The sequence below is a fragment of the Tympanuchus pallidicinctus genome, unplaced genomic scaffold (assembly GCF_026119805.1).
Source record: "Tympanuchus pallidicinctus isolate F22 unplaced genomic scaffold, pur_lepc_1.0 scaffold12, whole genome shotgun sequence".
Classification (NCBI taxonomy): Eukaryota; Metazoa; Chordata; class Aves; order Galliformes; family Phasianidae; genus Tympanuchus; species Tympanuchus pallidicinctus.
Window position 1 is genome coordinate 10,444,594 of NW_026294637.1, and position 21,793 is coordinate 10,466,386.

Sequence of the window (21,793 nt, forward strand, 5' to 3'; positions counted from 1 at the left end):
CAGTGCAAGAGAGAACCAGAGAACTACCTTTGATGTAAAGTTGCTCATCTCTCACCTGTTGAGCTGTGTAGTGAATACACCGACGACCGTGGGGATTCCATTGATTTCTATTATGTCTGTGATAGACTGCAGAACATCAAAGTAGAAGAACGAATCCCCAGGAACGGAGCAGTTGAGCCGAGCTTTCAGAAAGGATGTCCAATGTTTTTCCAGGACTCTCTGGGAACCCCCCATGTCATTTTTGCATATGCGTGCCACACGGGAATACACGGCCTGCGAAGGGCGGAAAAATGGAAAAGGAAGGAAGGGCTGAGAGATGCAAGGGCAAAAGTGCTTGTTTCTGAGCCCTTAATAAAAAACTGCAGATAATTTTAACAGGATACAGTTGCCACTTATCTGTGCAGAAAGGAAGAAAGCAAACGATGTTTAGCTGCTAGTGCATAGGCATCTTAATGCATCGCCAAGCAAATGCAACTCCGCCAGCTTGTCCCCACCTTTTTTCCATTCAAAATCATATTGTTAGCGAGATTTAAAGACTTTAATTAATCACGTGTGAAGAAGTTAATAATTCATTATAGAATATCCTTCCACGGTGAGGCATTAGCATTATACTCTGCAGTGGTATGACTGAATTATTCAATATCTACAGACATTAGAGAAACTTCTTTGAAACTCTTCTTTTGTGTTCTTTTGTTTCTTTTATAAGCATGGAAAAAAAACCCACCCAGATATTCCATTAACTGTCACATGTGTTAAGGCAACGGCTACACCAAAAGATACCTGCATAGAGCTCTCCTAGCTGCAAGGCATGAAGAATACCAATAACTTTTTGGTAGAAGAATGCACTGTTGTGTTTTTTTTTCTCTGCCTGTAAACTGTAATTTTGGAATAACTGCATAAATTTGGTTCTACAGCCTTATTTCACATTGTAAGCTGTATTTGTTACTGCTACTTTTTTGATGATCTAATTCTGCCAAGGCTCATGAGAGCTTGCTGGAAGGATACCCACCTTGCCTAAATTATTGTGCTCTACAGCAATTTCTCGAAAGAAGAAATACACGTAGTTCCCATATTCTATGGCATGGAGAAAGTGTGGCTCTGTAATAAAGAGCAAGGAAAAAGTTACTTCAGAGAACTGTTCGGTCAGCATACAACACTGGCTGCACTGTGCAACTCAGTGGCTTCTCCCAAAGGTCCATACCAGCTAACATTGCCTCCATCCCTCCGACACTTCAGGATGTCCAAATATGAGTGCACTCATATGAACCATAAGGCTTTTAGTGTTGGCTAATAGACTATAAGAAGAGGCTTCAAAGGAACTGCATTTCAGCTCAGGTATCACTCATTGATGCGTTTAACAACAAAAAACTGCTTTATTGGTTATTAGGCCCTTTCTTACTGTGATCATGCTACACTGAAAGCTGCATGTTTGCTATGCTGTGGCATGTGTGCAAAGCACGCTGGCTGTGAATTATCTGACCTGTGTGCTGCTGAAATTACATTCACCATGTATATGGGAAGATACTCCCCCAGATTACCTTTTATCCATTTGGAATCATACTTAATTGTTCTTAGGGCAGATCCATCTCCCATGCTGCGATAAATAACAGCATCACTTGCCAGGAAATCTGCTACTGTTGCTGAATACAATTTTCCATCTAAAACAGAAGTTGAAAATGTAGTATTAAGAGGTCTTTAGTAATCTACAGAATTCTGACTAGTCTGTATTCCCCCCGCCCTTTTTATTTTACTGCCATTCTTCCCCAAATTGATCTAACCTATTTATTAACAGGTCAGCTTCTAATCCTTTGGAGGCCCTTTAAAAAATTTAAGAGCAGAGGCACCTTGACACCTTTAGCTTTCCTGTGCTAGCTTTAAAAGCTCCCTGGCTCCTTTAGTGTCATTAATCATTTAGACTCATTACAAGCAAAAGTTCTTACCAGCAAAGAGGGCGACATTGGTTTGTCTGGCATCAAATGGGCATCTTGCCAAACCACTAATTTCCTCCCCATCATAGTCTAAGGTACTCAGCTAGAGAAGAAAAATAAATGGGTGACACTGTCATTTCTGTTTCGTATACTGGCAAAAAACATAACATTGTCTTTTCACTAAACTTAATTTGGCAAATTGGCTTCTGTCTGGTTTTATTTCACCTTGAAACACTCTCCAGTCACACTGGCTAGCTATTTGCAACAGCATAATTGGGGCAAGCAAAACCAGCAACACCTTAATGACATATTCAATATTCTTACCCGATAGTATCTGCACATAGGATTAAATGCATTTGTTCCACAGACAAACACCATCTCGTCATTTCTTGGAACAAAGACTTTAATGAAGTTATGGCATTCATCCTGAAAAGAGATTTAAAATGTATTAATCGCATTTCTGAATATATAATTCACATTTCTGTATGACAATGCATGGATAAACTTACTTTATGTTTTCCTTTCATAGCACAGTTCTCTCTGTCCTGCTGCCTTGACCTCCATGTCAATTTCTGTTCAAATCAGAAAAGAAAATTTCATTTTCATTTCAAAAAAAGCCCTGCAAAAGGGAAAAAGGGAAGGAAAAAGGGAAGGAAAAAACAGGCCTCCTTTGCCGTTCTTTTATCTACTCACCCTGCTTGGAGTAACTTCTGATTTTGGAACTTCATTTAAGTTTACAGTGTAAACTTGATCCCTGTTTGCAAGCAGTAAAAAGACACAAATCAATTCATTAATTAGTTAGACTTAGTTTTGATAAATCTATTTGGTTAGACGAGAAGTTTTTATGAAATGCTTATGGATTTTCTGTGTGCAACAAATGTGAGAGGTTTGGACATGGGCACAGGGCGCTGGTGACTCTTGTTGGTGTGGTCCTTAGATAGCACTGACACTGTCCAGTTCTTACTCTGCCTTTCCATTATGCTGAAGACTAATCCAGACTCTAAACATTGAAGTGTTTCATACTCATTTCCTGCGTCCCTGATGTGTCAGTCCAAGTTTAACATAATCAGGAGAGGTTTTTATCAGGGCAGGAATATAAAAGAGGGAAAAGAGTATTTGATCACTGGGTTTAGCGTGACTACAGTAACTGCAGCCTTCAAATCCAATTTCCATGCACTGGTCAAAGATATGGCGTATTTCTCTGGGAAGTTCTCCCCCAGTTCTAATTTTTATCATATTCTGCAGATTTTTCTAAATGAATTTTACACATTAATGCAAAACCAGAAGAGAAAAGAATTTTAATCTAATGAACTGACTGAAGGAAAATTACCTGCCAGCGATATAAAGTGTGTCTCGAATTTTCAGCATCAGTTGGAAGTCCAGTCTGTGCTGAGATTCATTGCCTGAAGGGCGTCCTCTAAATACTGGATATTGCCTTGAATCTGCAAGTAAAAGTGGGCTACACCATCACTCAGGATTATAGAGCTAAAGAATCAATATATGGCATTGATTAGCTGTATATACTAGGTGTAGAAGGGTTTAAACTAAATTCCTTGAGTAATGTCTTGAATATAAATGAAAAAAAGATGGCTAATGTCAGCAAACGTTCTTTTTCCTGAAGTTATTGCTGTATTTCTGATTGCTTTTTTAAGAAAATGATTAAGTGTTCTATTAAAGATACAAAGCCAGTAAACACATTTCAATTTGAAAGGAAACAGATCTTTTTCTTAACTTAACTTCCCAAGGATTTAAAAAAAAAAAAAAAAAAGCAAGCCCTTCCCCAGTGGCTGGCACCATTTGCAGATTACTTACAGTGGTAGTCAACAATGTTAATAGGGTCCTCATCTTCAGGAAAGCTGACAGCTCGGCACTGGGACAGACTCATTAGCATCACAGAGGCGCAGAGCAGAGGAAGCCTCATGGCTGGTGAACGATGGGTGCTGCCTTCCTTGAGACACCTTTAAACTACCTGAAAACAGGAACAGGGTCGTGAGATTGCAGCAGTGCAGGACAAGCACTGTGACTTCCTACTGCAAATGGTGCATCTCCTTTGCATTTGAGCACTGGCACCAACAGTGTGCTTATGAGAGGCTCCTGTGCGCACACTGGTGGAAAACCCTGCATGTCACATCCCTGCTCAAAGCTGCTCTGAAACATCTGGGTGTTTGCTAATTTTTAGGTGGATTTACAGGCATTTCTGAAGAAGCTGATGATTGCCAGCCCATTTAATTCACGGGAATAATAAACAGAACATGCAGGCTGCTGACCTGGCAAGAAAAATTGTCAAACTTCGGATTAGAATTTTAATTAAACTGCAATCTCTTTCCATCCCCTCTATCACCGAATGTCATCCAATAACATCCTTTCCCCATAAAATGCCTAAATCTTATCCACAAAAAGTCATGACACACGCAATCTGTCTGAACAGCCATTCCATGTTTTAAAATTATTGCTTGTTTCTAGGCTGTGCCATCACAAAGCTAAGCCTAACATGCTCATTGCAAAAGCCTTTCTATCCGGGACCAGATGCCTGGTGTTGTGGTCCACACACGTGCACAGTAAATGCACAAATGCTGCCTTGGTAGTGCAACAGGATTTGATGCATGATATGCAAGTGTGGCAAAGAAACTCCAATCATGGTGCTGTATGGGCTGCCTAAGATCCTGCTTTCCCCCACTTCCAACCACTACCAAGAAAAGCTTGCAACTCACCAGCAGCTTTCAGGGTTTGCTTTGTTTGCTTTTGCTTGTTTGGTATATGCTCTATATATTACACAGCACATATTGTGATAGCAGCACAGCATTATACAGCAAAGTTTTTAAGAGGGAAATGGAAACATTGCTTCTCCAATTAAACTGCAGAGATATTTTAGTGAGCAGAACTCAAGCTGCAATTTGGGTAGGATGCAAGAAAACATCTCAAAGTGAAATACGATCTGTAACAACCACAAGTGGTCTGGGCAGGGGTTATATTTCTCATTAGAAACCTGGCAAAGGGAGTACTAGTCCCTCCTCCAACCTTTTGGAAGCATCCATTCAGCCCCGATTCACAGGTCAGAGCTTTGAGTCACCACTCCAATGCCATGCAGTTGCTGGAATCAGTTATTAAATGCATTCTCTAAACAGAAAAAAATTAAAAAAAATTTAAAAAAGCCTTTCAATTTTAGCATTAAAATTGCTGTGAGATGTATCCATTGCCAGCACAAAGTGCCAGGCCTGATCCAGCAAAGCACTTAAGTATTAATCATTTAATAATTTGAAAAGCAATTAAAAAAAACCCCTTCATAACAACACTTAACCTTTTAGTAATGTTTACTTGGGTTGAGAAAACTGTATTTGTTAATTAATCCTACAGCTGGCTAGGGGCAAGGCTCCTTCCATCCAGAGCTGCTGAGCTCTCCGAGTTCAGGTCAGGCTGCGAGGAGACCAGTGGCAGTGCAGGCGCTGTTTGGTGAGGGCAGTGTGACTGTGAGGTTGTCTGAACGCCTGGCCATCACAGACTGACCTGAAAAGGAGCATTTTCCCCTGTTAATGATATTCCTGTATCCCAGGTCCACCCGTCTAGAACGGATGGGCTGTGCTCTCACTCAAGATTGATGAGTGCAGTGGTTAATAAACACTAATGATTCCTGGCACTTTCCCTCTGCTCCTCCTTGTCCTGACATGGCCTCTCTAGCTGAAGCATCTTGCATTACATTACTAATGAGCAAACTTAAAACAAACTGGAATTAATAACGTTACTCAAATTAGTTCTTTCTTGCAAAAGCACATTTCAGCAAAGTCCTGCAGCACAGCGACTCCCAGACACAATAACAAATCATTAGTGGTTACATGGTCCCTTTTTTGGAGCAGACTCCAAAAATCTGCCCCATTGCTGTCCCAGGGAGAGGAGAGGCAGGAAGGCACCTAACTGGCACTTGCTGGGCAGGAACATCTATCCAGTGCTGAGTAAAAGCCCTCCCTGAAGCCTTGCTTTCTTAGAGAATGAACACAAGCAGGCACAGAGCAAGATGGTCTCCCAGCCATGGAAACTTAGTTAGCATAGAAGATGAGGTGGTTCATGGCTGCACACTGTGACTCAGACACCTTATCCTGGCTGCAAAATGTATACAGCCTGGAAGTTGTACAACTTCTGCTAGTATGGGCATATATTAGGAAGAGGTTCTTTATTTCCTCTTTCCTCCCAGCATCTCATCAAGGAAGCATTCAGTGGGGGCAACAAATTTGAAACTTGCATGAAATTTCCTTACAAAAGCAAATACTGTGTGCTGGTCTCAGAAGGCGGCTGAGAACAAAAGGGCAGTTAGCTGCATACGAGTCACTACAGCCACGGCCTAAAAATACCACTGTCACAAAACCAGAAAGGAAACAACCAAAGCATCAGGTACACCAAGAGCGAGACTGTTCTCTCAGATCGGGTCACAATTCAGCGCGCTGTAATCCCAACTTGTAGTCCTCAGAAAACAAGGCAAACCTCCGTAAATGTAAAACCATGGGATGTGTTTCCCCAGAGACTGCATCAGGAACTGAAACAAACCCACATTTATGGATTCCTCGAGAAAAAACCCTGAAAACTCTGAACATACACCAGATATGAACTGTAAAAATGCAGAAGAGGTGGTAACACTTACGTACAGAACTGGATGGGGTCAGCAGCCCATACCCAGCCAGGTCAGCTCAGGTTTCCTTAATGTTTTGCTCATTAAATTATCTCCAGAAAATGAACAGTACCCTGATTTCTAACACACTGACAGAAAGGCACCTGCTTTAAGAGGCATTTAAATGCACCTTTTAGCTGGCTGGACACAAACTCGAGATCAGAACCACTGCAAAGATAATGAACTTGAAGAGCAGCTGTTCTGCAGATAATCAGAGAATCCCTTGGAACAGGACTTTATGACAGCCAGGTGTGTGCTTCTGGTACGCTCAGATATGCTGGTGTGAAAGACATAATTCCTGTTTCAGTCAAATCTATTATGGAAGTCACTACTGTGGACTACAAATAACAAGTAAGTATCTCTTTGGACCACAACAGTTGATTATGAAACGCTGGCAATGCCGACCCTCAAGAAAATGTAGCAAACTATCATACTCTGGGTCTGACTGTTTTTCCGCAGCCAGGATCCAGACCAGTTTCTAATTAATTTCTCTTATAAATGTTAGAAATGCTAGGAAATAATTCATGGCAAATGCAATGTTTTGGAAATTACCACATTGCTATCCCTGTTCTGCAGTTGGGCAATCGAGTCACAGACCAGTGCTGACATTTGTGACCAAGGCCAACAACAAGATCAAGCGAGCAAGGCGTTCAAAGCACCTGAGTTGCTCTGGGTTGCAAGCACTGCTCTTTCTGCAGCATGGGAGACTTGGCCACGGGCACTGAGAGAGGAAGGCAAGGAACAGATCAGAGACCTTCCGGCATCTGCTCTGTGCTACTGCTTATCATGTCTGCAAATACAAAAGAACAGAGGTAGCGATGTTAGCTGCTGGGAGAAGCCCACACCGGTGCAGAGGGAGCAGCCTGAGTGAAACGAGCTTCAGGCTGAGCGCTGCTAGGCAAGAGGAAGGCCAGAAGTGGGCCCAGATGCCTACAGTTCCTATGCCTGGCACCCTTCAATCTCAGATACGAGTCCTGTCCTTCAACTCTGACTGGGGGAACCCAAAGGAGGAGGGTATCGCTTCTATTAAAATATGAGCCGTTCCTTCAAACAATCACACATGAAGGGGAAGAGGCCGCTGTTCCCTGCCCATTAATCTCTGCAGCCTCTGACAAGGCGCGGGTGACACTCCATCAGTCAGCTCTGCGTGCGCTGCCACGTAGGAGGAGGGGGAAGGGAAAGGGCACTCAGCCAGCTGGAGAGAAGCTGCACAAAATAGCTTCAACCCAGACTGATGCAATATCTTCTATTTGCTCAAAACAAAATTATAAGTCTCCTTAACACAATAAACGTTTCGCAAAATGCTAAGCACAGATGGGAGCGTGGTATGGCAAATCCAGGCAGAAGTTTGAGATAGGTCAGAATGGAAAATATATCTTGAAAGTTACTTCGGGAGAGGTTGATGAGGCAAAAGAGAACAGGCTGCAATAAAAAACAAGCTGAAAAACAGACACATAACACAAAGAGGCTTCAAAGATTGCACTGCCTCCCTTCCCACAGGCTGCAACCAGGCTCCCAGGTGAGATGCAGCACCTCCTTGGCACCTGCAGCCATGTGCTAACAGTGATACTGAGCACCACACAGAGTGGCTCCGTGAGCTCAGTCACGTTTGGAGACATAGCTTCCCTCAGTCCCACAGGGCTGTGGGTGCTGACTAAGCAGGAAATCCCCACTGTTCTGTGATCCTTACCCTGCATGAGAAGCTCCCTACCGGCACCTCTGAAGGCATGAACCAGCCTTAGAATCATAGAATCACCAAGGTTGAAAAAGACCTAAAAGATCACCCAGTCCAACCGTTCACCTATTCCCAATAGCTCCCACTAAACCATGTCCCTCAACACAACAGCCAGCCTTTCCTTGAACACCCCCAGGCTCGGTGACTCCATCACCTCCCTGGGCATCCATTCCAGTGCCTGACCACCCTTTCTGAAAAGTAATACTTCCTAATGTCCAGCCTGAATCTCCCCTGCCGTAGCTTGAAACCATTCCCCCTGGTCCTATCACTAATGGCACGAGAGAAGAGGCCGACCCCCAGCTCACTACAACCTCCCTTCAGGAAGTTATAGAGAGCAATGAGGTCTCCCCTGAGCCTCCTCTTCTCCAGGCTGAACATTCCCAGCTCCTTCAGCCTTAATGACATGGAACCTTCTGCAAGTTTGAGAATGAGACCACTCTGCCAATAAGGCAGAAGTTAAAGAGAAGTCCTTCACTAATGCCTGCTCACAGGTGCTCAGGAAGTTTCTCATATCAGTGCCTTGAAGCTTTCTGATCACAAATAAGAGCTCTGTTGGCTGGGTGAGAACAAGTCACAGACAGTTCCTCATGTAACCAAGTAAGTTATGCCAGTCTCTAAATGGGAACCTACCAGTCTTCATCACCTCCCTCCTAAAATTTGTGCATCCCAAGGACTAGTTAGGTTAAAATAATAAGCCTCAGGGCTTATCTTTTGATGTTCAGATCACTCATGTGCTGAGAATCACAAGCTGCAAAGGGCCTGGTTCAGATGCGCTGGCAGGGATTTGTGCGTACGGGAGCAAAGCTGTGCAGGTGGCTCACTGCTGGTGGGACCTGCTGCCAGGTGGGAGGAGGCGCAGACGCTCGCTGGTAAGGTGCTCTGCCTTCACCAGCAGCAGTGAGGAAAGGCAGGCAGGCTCTTGCTGAACTTGTCAAACGAGTCCATCTTTTTGGGAGATGAAACGTTTAGCACAAAACACAACCACTGTGCAGGCCTTCTGTAGAGCCCTGAGCCCACTGTAAAAACGCACACGCAGGCACCACGGATGTGCCACATCCCTCAGCCAGGCAGGGCCCAAAGCATCTGCAGTGCTGCCACTCGAGGGCCTCGCAGGGCAAAGTGTGCTGGTCATTAGAACAGGAAAACAGCAATTTTGTACGATCTGAGCCAAAATATATGACCAACACGGCCTAGAGTTGCAAGGCTTGAACTCTTCACAAAGGCAGAAAAAAATTCTTTGTCATCTCTCTATTTTTACTCCCTCTGTCTCACTGTGTCAAATTCTCTTTTGTTTACATACCAGACAGCTCTCCACATAAAATGCAACAACAGTCTTATGAATCCGTGTGGGTATATAGATGCAGGTATGTGAGCAGTAGGGGATCATTCTCTCATTTCAGGTCATATATACACACAGATTTTCTAATGATGCAATTGCAAGTTGTTTTTTCAGATGTGTTCTTTTGTAAACATGTTTCTGTTAATGAAGGCTGACTTCAGTAACATCCTGCAGGCACTGCTTGACACAGAGATTTAATGTACATTTAAATCTAGAGATTTGCTATGATGTGGTAAATCCATATTGTGGAGCTTGGTGACAAATTGCTTCAGCTAATTATCAAATAACACAGGAAAATATTTGTGGTTGTAACAACAGAAGCGTGATTAAATTATTACCGATGCCCCTTTAAAAACTTACAGCATTGCTATGTATAAATAGATAAGAAAAAACGTTTCTGTCCTACAGAAGCGCACTCAGCTTGTAACCTGTGCTCTATGCCACCTGTACTCCTTACAACAGTCTTAACATCTGATTCTCTGAAGAAAAATCCAGGATGTTTGGAGCTATGACATTAATTGAGCGCAAAAGTGCAAATAGCAAGTCTGTTATTTTAAGATAACACAACTTCTTTTAAGGATTTCTGCATTAGCACCTCTTGATCTATGTCTAAGTAGAAAAAAAAAAAAAGGTTTAATATTTAGCGATGAAACCCCAACTACTGAGCATCACAGCTTTCATCTTAATTGGCTTATGGCATTGCTGGTTACACTCCAGTTGTTTGCAGGCTTTCAACATTACAGAAAGCACACCCCTCTCCTCTGAACAAGCTGACAACACTTGCAAAATGGATAGGGTGACTTTTAATGATGCAAATGCTTAGTGGCTGATTAGGTGCACGTTGAGGGCTAAATTGTCTTGTGATTAAAAATTTACTTGAATGCAAGATAGTTTCAGCTGGAAAGGAAATAAAATGCTGAGCAAACCATAAGTGATTGCTTCAATTATGTTTATTTTAAGTTAATTTTTGAGAGTGAATGTTAACTACCTTTCTTTACCGGGGTGATACAAAAGTCCTCCAGCTGCAAACAACCTTTGATTTCAGCTGATATCTACGATCAGATCTGCTGTCTGTTGTGCAGAACTCCTGCAAGCACACGCTCCCTAGAAAGTGTGCTGGGGTTGAGCTGCAGGCGATAAAGCACAGGCACCTCAGCTCACACCCTGCTCTGGATTCACCACTTCAGCAGGCCTTGTGTTCTATCAATTCAAACTGCTTATACCCAGCTGAGACTGCCTGAGCAAAGGCTGCATTTATTCACAGAAGCATTCAAGGAAGGGTGCAGAGGAGAGGGATACTGGGGTTTGTGTGGCACCCTCTGCACTGACCCCATTAATTCCAGTCCGTGGGCAGAACTGGCAATGCAAGCTCCAACCCCAAAGCACAGAATGCAATGCCATCCCACTGGGGCAGGCGGCTGCAGCCCATCAGGCTGGGTGTGCTGCCAGCCCACAGCTGGGCATGGGGTGTCAGGCATTTTCTGTGTGCTTTTGAGTCTGAAATCTCAAATTGTGAGTTTTTATCCTGAAAACTGGAGACATCTCAAACTGAAATGGCAAAGATCTCATTACTTATAGTACATACAGGCTTGGACAGAGGTTAGAAACAAAGTGCCCCGCAGAACCTCAAACAAAACCCTAAGCCTAGACCAAAGTATCACCTATTCCATTCTCTAGGAGTCTGCTACAAACGTGGGTGAGAGCTGAAGGGAAGCAAGAACCCTCTATGCACACAGGCCGATGTGACTGACACAGCAAGGCTGCCACTCCTTTCAGCACCATTAGGCAGTGCCTGATAAGGAAGTGCTGGGACAGGTAGGAGCCAGTATGCGCAGGTGTGGGCAGTGAAGGTCTCAGCCCTGACGTGCATGAGCACATGATGCCAGAGCTCCTTCACCCAGAGCAACTCCAGTGTTGGGTCCTCTAAGGTATCCAGCTAACAGGTCCTGCCCCAAACAATGCTGGCATCAACCTCACTCCAGAAAGCATCTCCTCTTCCCATCAGTGCTCCCCATGTGGAGTGTTGCCGTGTTGCACCTCGCTGGGCATGGGTCTGCTAGCTCAAGCTGCTGGGCAAAGTGGCACTGCTCACATCAAAGAGAAGGTAAATGGCTGCTGGAAAATGGGAGGGGAGAGGGAGACTATCAGCTGGCAAGAATCACCATCAGAGCATCCTAAGCACCACACTGGTATTATCAGTATGCCGGAGCAGCCAGCCAGCCCTGCCTACAGGAATACTGACTCTAGAGACCAGTGAACAGGAGGGTTTTAGCCAGCCTTGGTTTTTCTGCATGGACAAGTATGATAGCTGGCCACCCGGTTCCCTCTTTGTACATGCAGAGCATGTGCTTTGCCACTTTCCTGGCCACAATCAATTATGTGTATAAATGCAGGCATGGAAAACCAGAGGAAGCCTGAGCTCAAAGTTACGAATACTATTATCTTGTTAAGCATTAAAGATTAACTAACAACAGTCAAAGGATGTGTTATGAAACGTCTTTCCCAGGCTGAAAAGCAAATAAAGGGAGAGTTTTGTGTTTTCTCTTCTCAAAAGCAATTCAGTATTTAGAATAATTGTTTAAACTGCTACTTTTATTTACTATAATATCAAAATGCAGCCCCTTGCCACGTGACTCTTCATATTTTCATTTGAGATGCTGTGCAGAAACACATGGAAATCTGGTGAAGGCAAACCAATTTTAGAACATGTTCCGAGCAATTGTTTTGCAGCACTGCCCTACAGTATGAAGTCTCTTACATTTCTTAAATTGCCTAATCAAATGCAGACTCTGTTCCAGTCACGCTAAATTTTCACATAATGGCAGAAAAACACTTCTTTCTAGCCTAGCACTGAACAGTTGGATCACATTATTATATTTGCTGCTTTTGTAGTCTGTGAGCAAGCATCTGTGAGCATATGCACAGACATGGGCACTGGTGGGGGAGAGGGGCAACAGGGGTGCTGCTGTGAGCCTGGGGCAGCACGGGGGGCTCTGGAGAGATGTCTGTGCGCTGATGCTTGAGAGCACTGGGGGCATCGCAGCAGGGCACTGGGGAGGGTTTGGTTTGCTTTTATTTACTTTAAAGTCAGAAGTATTACTGCAGGGTTTGAGCCAGCTTGACTCCTCACCTTACCTTCAGCAGAAGTTATTAAATGGATATAAAAGCAGTCAGGTAACTTATTGCCCCATTGCTGCTCCCTGGCTCCTCTCTGACAGTTTGAGGTTTGAGGTTGGAGGCTGCAGTATGCAGCAACAGCTGTCCTGCTTTGGGTCCCCATACTGTGACGCGTTCCTGCACCATATTACACCACTCCAGGTAAATCCTGGCCCCGCAGAACTGCCTGCTTCCCATGGGAAGCTGCCAGCCCACTCCAGCCCTGGCACAGGACATGGTGCTGGCACCAGCCCTCAGTCCCCATCTTCTGCCTGAGCTGTATCACCCCATAGCAACATGCACTGCTGTATTTCTGTCACACTACTTCCAATGCTTGGGTCTGTAAGCCACAAATCAGAGCTTTGGAAGTTAAAAAAATTAAATTACTGGTATACTGTTCATGGAGCTTGAATCAAGGTCATAAGGAAATCTGTGGCAGATCAGGGAGGAAGGACCAGAGGCTTTAGAGCTCTGGACTACAGCGTGCCCCTTTCTCCCTTCCATGCTGGCCTCCCAGGATCCCCAAAGACAGTTGCAACTTTTCTCAAAACCCTTGTTATCACTGGTAGCACTGGGTCAGTGCAAGAATGTGACTAAGTGATCACATCTGAACCACACACAATACACATCTGCAGGTCTGTTTTTCTCTCCAGCTGCACCAAGTACACTGAGGTTTGCACTGGCACAGCTTGCCATGTAAGAGCACATGAGTGGTGCTTGTTATGTCTCTGGCAAGTATGAAAACCTGATGCTTTAGTGGGAGGAAAAGCCATAATCCACTCTGAGTAAAACCTGAACCACGGTACAAAGGACAAAAAAAATTCTATCTATACCCTTGCAGGGAATCAGATTAATCCCCAAACATGGGATTTGATTACTTTAGTTTGAGGTTATCATTAAGAAAAAAAAAAATCTATACATTGCTAAAAATATCCACGTAGCACTCACTTCATGAAGAAATACGATTTGCTGAGCAAAAACAAATTACCGGCTTCTCAGCGTTAATCTTTGATAAACACGTGCTGGGTTTAAGAAACTGCCGTGGAGAGCAGAACTTTGTAAATTGAAAGAACCCATTCAACTCCGCAAGATGATTTTTTACCCCTTATTACTCCTTTCATGAGACACCTGGGGACATTGTTCGCATGCTGTTGACAGCTTTCACACCACTGCTTTTCCTCTTATCCTTACCCTTCCCTTCACCACTTGTCTCTGGGCGGCAATACACCAAATATAGCTATATTTGCAAGGGGTGCCAGCGCTGGCTCTTGGCCAACTGTTTGAAAGTAAATGGCCCTCTCCTGCTTCTGTTGTTTCTGCAGGATACAGCCCCAAGCCACCGGGCACTGGGTACCCTGGTACTTAACACCTGGGTGCTTTACTGCTGAGCATTCATGACTCCTGTTTTTAGCTACTATTTCACTACCAGGCAGAGCCACAGCCTCCTTACTGAACAGTAGACTACGTTCAAACACCATCTAAAATTTTAATCCTGGAGCCTTAAGTACACACTGAGGCTCCTGCAAGCTAAATACACATGTAATTTTCTCTGCAGCCTTCCAAACCAGGGTTGTTGCATGGTCCAATAGATGCACAACTGTTCACACACAGCATTGGGAGGGGTGCCCAAGGAGAGGTATATATAAACTGGGGCTGGAAATACCAGCAGGACAATGTTCTTCTGACCCCAAAGCACATCTGTCATGACAGACGTACACAGAAATAGCAGCAACACCTTCTGTCGGTGCCACGAGGAGCCGCCACTCTCCTTGTTCCCCACCAGTGCCTGGGAAGCACAGCAGTGGGACTGCAGGGGAAAGCCTTCTGTTCCACAGCACGGCAAGGCTGGGGGAAGGCCCTACAACCCCTACCTGCCACTCCCGGCAGGCGGTGTGGGCTGGCACCTCGCTGCTGCTCAAAGAGCTGAGGCCCAGCTGTCGGGACCATTTGGCACGAGAGTGATGAACTATGCAGCTCATGTTAAGAAAAGCCTATTATCCCAGTAATAGCTGAGCTGAGCGACCAGCTGATCACCTCTCATCTCTGCTGAGGGCTTGCTCCCAGTACTGACAGCGAGTGCTGTGCTGCTGGTCCCCAAAGCTTGCTCATTCCCTTCCCAGACAATCAGCTCTGTTTGCTTCCCCGCTGCCTCCACACACTTGTGGAGCCCCCCAGCTAGCACCGCCCAATTAATCCTCACTTGCAGCACAAATCCTCATCGAAGCCCTCCTTGCCTCTGACACCTGCCAGCATGTGTGCCCTGCACCAAGACCAGCTTGGCCCTTGGCATGCAGGCCAACAGCTCCTCAATGACCTGCCTGACAGCACCCATCTGCTGCTCATCCCTGCAACCATCCCTGGTGGGAAACAGGGTCCCTCCTTCTCATTCTGTGTTTGTTTGAGGCCTACCCCATTAGAAATCCAGGCTGGGATTTGGCTCTTGGGCACTAATGGCTAACAAAAATAACAGCAACAACAAACTTTTCTGCAAGAGGAGTATCTGTGTGCAAATGCGACCTCTGTAATGTTACCAAGGTCAGGCAGACCAAGGCCAATCCGCTGCACGAGAATATAAATCAAAGCTGTCCAGGGACTGATTTCATTTACAAGGTTTGTAACCATTCTGGACAGAACAAATGTCACTTGCTTGCTTGAGCTCCTCCTCTTCCAGCCCGTGTCCACCAGCCCCTCCTTCCAGGCAACACCTCCTGACCTCCTTTGCTCTTGAAGCAAGGCTCCCTCCTAGCAAGCAAGCTGTGGCTGACAAGGCAGGCAGTCACGCAAGGCCAATTTGCTTAAATTATGCAAAAAATCACCACAAGTGAGATTAGCACAGGGCCATGAGGAGAAGTTACCTGCCACTTAGAGCTCAGGTCACCATTAAGCAATAAATCCTACAACTTCTTCCCTATTGCATTTGTAGATCTGCAAAACAACCCAAGGAACGCATCTGTAGCAAGTCTTAGAGTCTGGGCACGGATCCTGTGAAATCACATGGTTTCCGTTGTGGAACTAAAAAGGCTTCTCCAAGAATGTGTGAAACACACAGCTGAAATCCTCCGCGCTCTCTGCCTGTTTGCGTGGCTAAGTTGAAGCTGCAGGTTGTGTTTCCTCAGCTGGCGGCTCTCGAAGCGCAGCCTGGCCTGCATGCTGAAGGAGAGAGCGCAGCCAGCAGGCTCCCTCAGGGTGAGCTCCATCCCCTCTCACAACAGGTTGCAGTCTGTGTGCCGGGCCCAGGGAAGAAGGAGCCCCATGGCCACCTCCTCTCATCAGCCCGGCAGCCATCTTGCGGCCTGCTCAGTTGTGCCCATGGAGTCTGGGTGCCGGCACAAAACGGCTCCCTGTTCTGGGTGTTAGCTTTAGTTACCATAGCCAGACAATGCTGCCAGTGGCGTGGAAGGAAAAATTGCTGCAGCCAGCTGTGCCGTTCACAGTCGGGTAGTTTCTGTGCAGCTCCAAATGGCTGTGGAGGCAGTAGGCTGTTGTGGCCAAGGACAGGGTGATGGATGGCCTGCACGCACTGTCCAAGCGAGGAGAATGGCAGGAGTTCACTTCAGGGCTGTTAAAATGCTAATCTGAGTTACTTAACAAAGGCCGAACGGCACAGAAGAGTTTGGGAAATCAACACAACTTGTATGTTAGATATGCGTGCTGCAGCTCTGAGCTCTGTGGTTGCACCAACGTTTGGCTTTGGAAGTGGGACCATTCCAACAGCATTCCTGTTTGAAGGAGCTGAGCCCACTGTAAATACTGTCACACCACTGCCAGGAAAAGAGAGTGTGGCACGCAGAGCTCCTGGAAACAGCATCAGATGGGCAGTAGTACGATTTTTTGCTGCACGTCTCCTCCATGTGACATGGGAACAAATCAGAACCTACTTTCTTTTGAACTCAAGGCTGGCAGCTATTCACAAAACAAGTAACAACTTAATAAAATGGCTCAGACGAATTTTAACGGTAACTGCAGTAGCTTATCTGATGCATAAGAAAAGGCATCATCTGTTCTAGCAGCAGTTTTGACGAAAGCAACATTTGAACTGTTTTAATTACACACTGCTAAGACTGAAAATAACTTACACTACCCAATGCAAATAATATACCTTCCTTCTTTTCTTAATTACTTATGGAGCAGATTACTACCTTTTCCAATGGAAAGACATCTGATTTTTCTTAACTGGAATTATTGGTAGGTTTAACACACAAATATGTAATCAACCACCATCTCTATTCAGTAAGCAACGCATACACACAGAGCATTCTCTGAAAAACACCAGAGTGCAACATAATTAAGCCCAACATAAGCTAGTATAAGCACAGAAACTGCTCATACAGCCGCTCCCTTTGTCTTACAAAGGCAGACCACAACCAGACGGGTCCCTGTCACATCATGCATATGACACCTGATGAGAACTGGCCACATCCACCCAGGATCTCTCCACTTGACTTCACATTTCTGTTTTTCAGAAGGAAGCACAACCAAAGCATTTCAACATTTCTACGGAAGCTCTGTGCAGCTAAACGGGCTTCATTCCACTTCAAGGGATGCTGAATCCTATGCTAAGTGCAATAATGTTTCTAAAACAATAAAAAGATAACCGTAATAACCAAGAGTGCAGCTCTGCAGTTGGTGTGTGACTGGCTGTCAGATGAGTTATTATAAACACCTAACACATGCTCTGAAGGGAGCTTCTATGACTTCCTCTCTTTACCTCCATGTATCTCCCACGACAGGACCGATCAGATCGAAGACCCATTTAGTCAGAATTAATTGCATATGTAATTAAGCATCCTATCTAACTGTGTGCTCCTCACAATTCTCCATCCAAGTCCCAGCAGCTCCCGGGGCTGAGTGCCGGCTGCAGCAGCAGAGCCCTTCAGGTGGCCCAGCAAAAGAGTGTGAGACGGGGCTGCAGGCACACAGCTGGTTGTGACAGGGCCACGGCTGTATTCCTGGCACACACTCCTGCATCACACAAAGCACTGTTAGATGATGTTATCTTTGTTCCATCTCAACCACAAATGAGAACAGGTACCAACAGAGTAGAGGATACAGGGAGGAGGGTGTCTGCTCGCTGTAACTGAAGATGCAGATGGAAGCGAGCAGCCTGCTAAGCAAACCATTTTAGACCCCTGGGTTATGCTTTTTGGCTGTCCTTTTGGAGACCGAGCTACATAATTGAGAATAGTAATAAATTCCAACTGCAAACTTGCTCTTCCTGTTTTCGAAACAACTGAGTTTTATGTTGCTTAATATAAAAAATGTTAAAGTTCATGGTTATACAGAAAAAGAGTCAGAGCACTCCACTGCAATTTGTATTTATCTAAGCCAGAGTAAATGTTTGTACAGTATCTGCCAACACAACACAACGTGCCCATCGCTTACTACATTAAATGTGATTACATACGGCTTAATTTACTGAATAGTGACTTAAGCAGACTTTAGAGGTGCACAGAATTTTATACTGTGAATAAAGCAGGAAAAAAAAAAAGTCCATTCTCTTCTGCCACAAAAGTGATCGCAGGGATTTACAATGAACTTCCTGTTGGACTTGGAAGGAAAGAACCTCAGAACGTCCTCTGTGAAAGTATCTGTATGTAAGAGCCGTACAGCAGCACTAAGAGAGAGTGGGAAGCTGTTCCCTCAAATTTATTTAAGTCAATTTACAAATGTTGGGAGAGAAACACAACCAGCTTGGGGCACAAAGGTACCCCCAGAAAGAGGAGCGTTTTCCTCAAAGGAAATAAGCACGGGAAGAATGCCACCCGTTTACAGAGCCCTGAGCAGCGTTCCAGAGGAAGTTTGCTGTAATTCCTGCACATTACGTGTGAAATGTGTGCGTGTGTACACAGAGAAGCCACAATACCATCTGTACAGCAAGCACCACATATGTGAGCACGATGAACCATCAGAGCTGCTGCTACGCTCAACAGCCAATGTATTCCAAGCCACACACGCAGCAAAATACAAATGGCTCTGCACAGCGGGCCGAGCTCTGCTCAGCTCCTCGCAGGGAAACGCTGTGCCACAAGCATCACCCTGACCTGAAGTGAGAAACAACTCCACGACGGAAGAGCCACTAATTGCAGACCAGCACGGCGCTGTATTCATGTTAACAAGTGGGATACCCTCCGGAACGACAGGATTTTCAACATGTCAGCCTAAAGCACACTTAATTGCATTTTCCAGCTTACGAGACAAAACGCGATGGAAATCATCCGAAAAGAAAAGAAACAGAAAACAACCAAAAAGAAAACACCCCAAAAATCTTTAAAGCGCAGGGATAATATCCACCTGGAAATATCGGTGTGACCTTTAATATCCATCCGGCGCTTCCAAACAACAAAGCAGGCGTTCCCCGGAGCCCGCACGCCGCCGCCCGGCCGCTGCCCGCGGAGCGCTGCCCGCTCCCACACAAAGTTTCCCCGCTCCGCACCTGAGCGCCGCTTCCGCAGGAGCCGAAGACGGAGAGCGGTCGCCCCAGCCTCGAGCGGGGACGATTCAGAGCCGACTCTCGGGTTTGCTTCCCTCCGTAACAGATCGGAGATCGGAGCACAGCTCCCTCTGCCTCCCAGTGCCTGACAGCCGCCGGGAGCCCCTAAATCACCTCTCCCCGCCGAGACCCCGCCGCTGAGCGCCCGCTGCAGCTGCCCCAAGCTCCCGCGGCGACCTGCGGAGGACGGACCCGCGCCGCCGCTCCGTCCCCTCGCCCCGTGCCCGTCTCGGTGCCCGTACCTGCCGCTGCCGCTGCCGCTGCCCGGGGCCGCCGCCCGCCGGCGGGGCTGCCTCCTGCGCCCGCTGCCCCCCGCCGGCCGCCCCATCCCGGCGCTCCGCTCGCTGCCCAGCCAGCGCGGGGGCGGCGCACCGAGCAGAGCCCACCCCTTCCCGCCCTCCTCCCGCCTTACTATTATTTTTTTTTTCTTCCCCCGTTTCTCTCTCGTTTTTCCCTTTTCCCCTCCCTTTAATGTGTTTGTTTTCACCCGCCCCTCGCCGCGCCCAGCCTCGCTCCGCCTCCGCGCAAAGCCCGCGCCCCTCCGCCAACTCCCCGCCGCCCCGTCCCGCGCAGCCCTCACCGCCCCGGGGAGCGGCCAGGCGGCCCCCGGCCGGGCCCCGCGCAGAGCAGCGCCGTACGGAGGCGGCCCTACCCCGGTACCGGCCCCGGCGCCGCCCGGCCCCGGCCCCCGCCTCCGCCCGGCCCTGCCTCGGGCAGCGCCGGGCTCGCCCCGCTCACGCCGCTGCCCCCGGGCGGCCCCGCAGAGCTCCGCGCGACTAGCGCGTTCAGTCGACCCGGCTTCGCGGCTCGGGCTGCCCCAGCCGGGGGAAAGGCCGTTGCAGGCGGCGGAGGGGCGGCCGGAGCGTGGCCAGCTCCGCGCCTCGACGCAGACGGTGTTTTCCTACTTCCAAAGCCATCGCTCGCAGTGCAATTTTGCAGCCTAATGAGACTCAGTTTTGCAGATGAGTACTTCGCGGGTGGTAGTGGGGGACGTCCTTGAAATGACATCCTTAAGTGCCCGTCCGAAATGCCTATATCTATTCCAGAAACAAAGGGCTGGATCCCAGACGTGAAGTCCGGGGAACAGCTGTCACACATTCATTGTTGTTTTTGTTTTTTTCTTCCCCACGTGAAACTCTAATTAATTAAAACTTAAAGTGCCACGAAATATTTCTAATGCCCCCGAAAGAAAATGAAAAGAAGAAGGATTACTCACCCAACTCTATCATCTACGCTTTTTTTTTTTTTTTTCTTTCTTTTTTTTTTCTTTTTTAAATTGGGAAACAGAAGAATTCGGAGTAAAAGCAACAAAAACCGTGACTGAGGAGGGGTGGCAGTCACTCCCAGGCTGAACCCGGGCTCCTGCCCTGTGCCCCGTGGGCGATGAGTTGTGTGGCACCGGGCGGCAGCGAGCGGAGCCTGCGGGATCTGTGCTCCTCGTAGGGGGAGCGCTGCCTTTCGGGAACCGACTCCTCTGTGCGAGGGCGCCAGGATGCGGCCCATAGTAAATTCTCTTTAGAGATGGTGCCAACAAAATCTCTCAGCCATGGGAATAGGACGTTTTTGGCAAGTCCGTCCCTTGGCTGTCTCTCTCTGATGTTTCCTAGTGGTGACAGGCTAAAGGCGAGATCATTATGGGTTTCCTCGCAGCAAACACAGCGCTGCTATGTTGCACCCCAAGTGCTGCTGCCTTGTTAAAGGTGCAAAGACTTGATTTTCTCCTTCTCAGACACAGCCCTTGTATAAGAGCACAGACATTTGCACGGCGCGTGAAAATGCTCTGATAGAGGTTATTCACTGCGTTGGGAATCAAACTATAACGCAAGGACAAAAAGGCTCAGAGCACAAATGTGACCACCCCTAAAAGAAGCACTTGGCTCCCAGAGCAGCTCTGTGTCTGTCCACAGGCAGTCACCCCACGCTGGGGTCGGGGCTGCCGACCCACCCTGTGGGATCTCCCTTCCATTGCCCTTCCCAGCTACGGACTGTTGGAGGGCATCCATACATCGAGGTGAGATGAATGCGATGCTGAGCATCGGATCACACTGCTGTATGGCAAAGGCTTTTGGTTTGAAGTACAGAGCTTTGGGATAGTCGAGCATAGACAGATCTATGCTGAAATACTAAAGATGGTGGTTTATTCCAGTTTCAAAACTTGCAGCATGGCTAGAGCCACTTTCTGTGGGGATTAAAAGTATGTGCACTTACAGAGGGTGCCGGCAGGGAATTATACAGCCACAGGTTTTTAAGCACCAATACATGCAGGCTCCTATTGATATGATAAACCATCAGTTACATGTGCCGCAAAGCTTCTTAAATCCTCATTGACACAACAGAGCACTATTGTGTCAATAGCGTGCAGATTAATGGGGCATTGTCAGCCCCTTTTAGGCCTTAACTTTCATTTATTCTAAAACTTGTTCTTCATTGTAACTCTTAACCTTTGGATTCTGCCAACACATTTCTTGTCACAAATATATTAATGGAA

The 21,793-nt window shown here is 46.6% G+C and overlaps 1 protein-coding gene across 11 annotated transcripts in view; it reads right to left on the reverse strand.

Moving 5' to 3' along the window:
• The window catches only part of SEMA6D (semaphorin 6D), a 346,041-nt gene that overhangs the window by 10,034 nt on the left and 314,214 nt on the right, over nucleotides 1-21,793 (reverse strand). For 8 of the 11 annotated variants that reach the window (XM_052671942.1, XM_052671937.1, XM_052671944.1 and 5 more), the window contains exons 5-13: nucleotides 3,741-3,897; nucleotides 3,259-3,370; nucleotides 2,622-2,682; nucleotides 2,438-2,500; nucleotides 2,253-2,354; nucleotides 1,941-2,031; nucleotides 1,539-1,658; nucleotides 1,010-1,098; nucleotides 56-273 (exon numbers count right to left, since the gene is read on the reverse strand). In XM_052671942.1, coding sequence (XP_052527902.1) covers nucleotides 56-273; nucleotides 1,010-1,098; nucleotides 1,539-1,658; nucleotides 1,941-2,031; nucleotides 2,253-2,354; nucleotides 2,438-2,500; nucleotides 2,622-2,682; nucleotides 3,259-3,370; nucleotides 3,741-3,849 — 965 coding nt within the window. In that variant the 5' untranslated portion in view covers nucleotides 3,850-3,897. Of the gene's footprint in view, nucleotides 1-55; nucleotides 274-1,009; nucleotides 1,099-1,538; nucleotides 1,659-1,940; nucleotides 2,032-2,252; nucleotides 2,355-2,437; nucleotides 2,501-2,621; nucleotides 2,683-3,258; nucleotides 3,371-3,740; nucleotides 3,898-4,946; nucleotides 5,104-19,547; nucleotides 19,645-19,885; nucleotides 19,905-21,793 lie in introns of those variants that run through there. The other 3 variants (XM_052671936.1, XM_052671934.1, XM_052671935.1) reach the window with 3 other exon arrangements.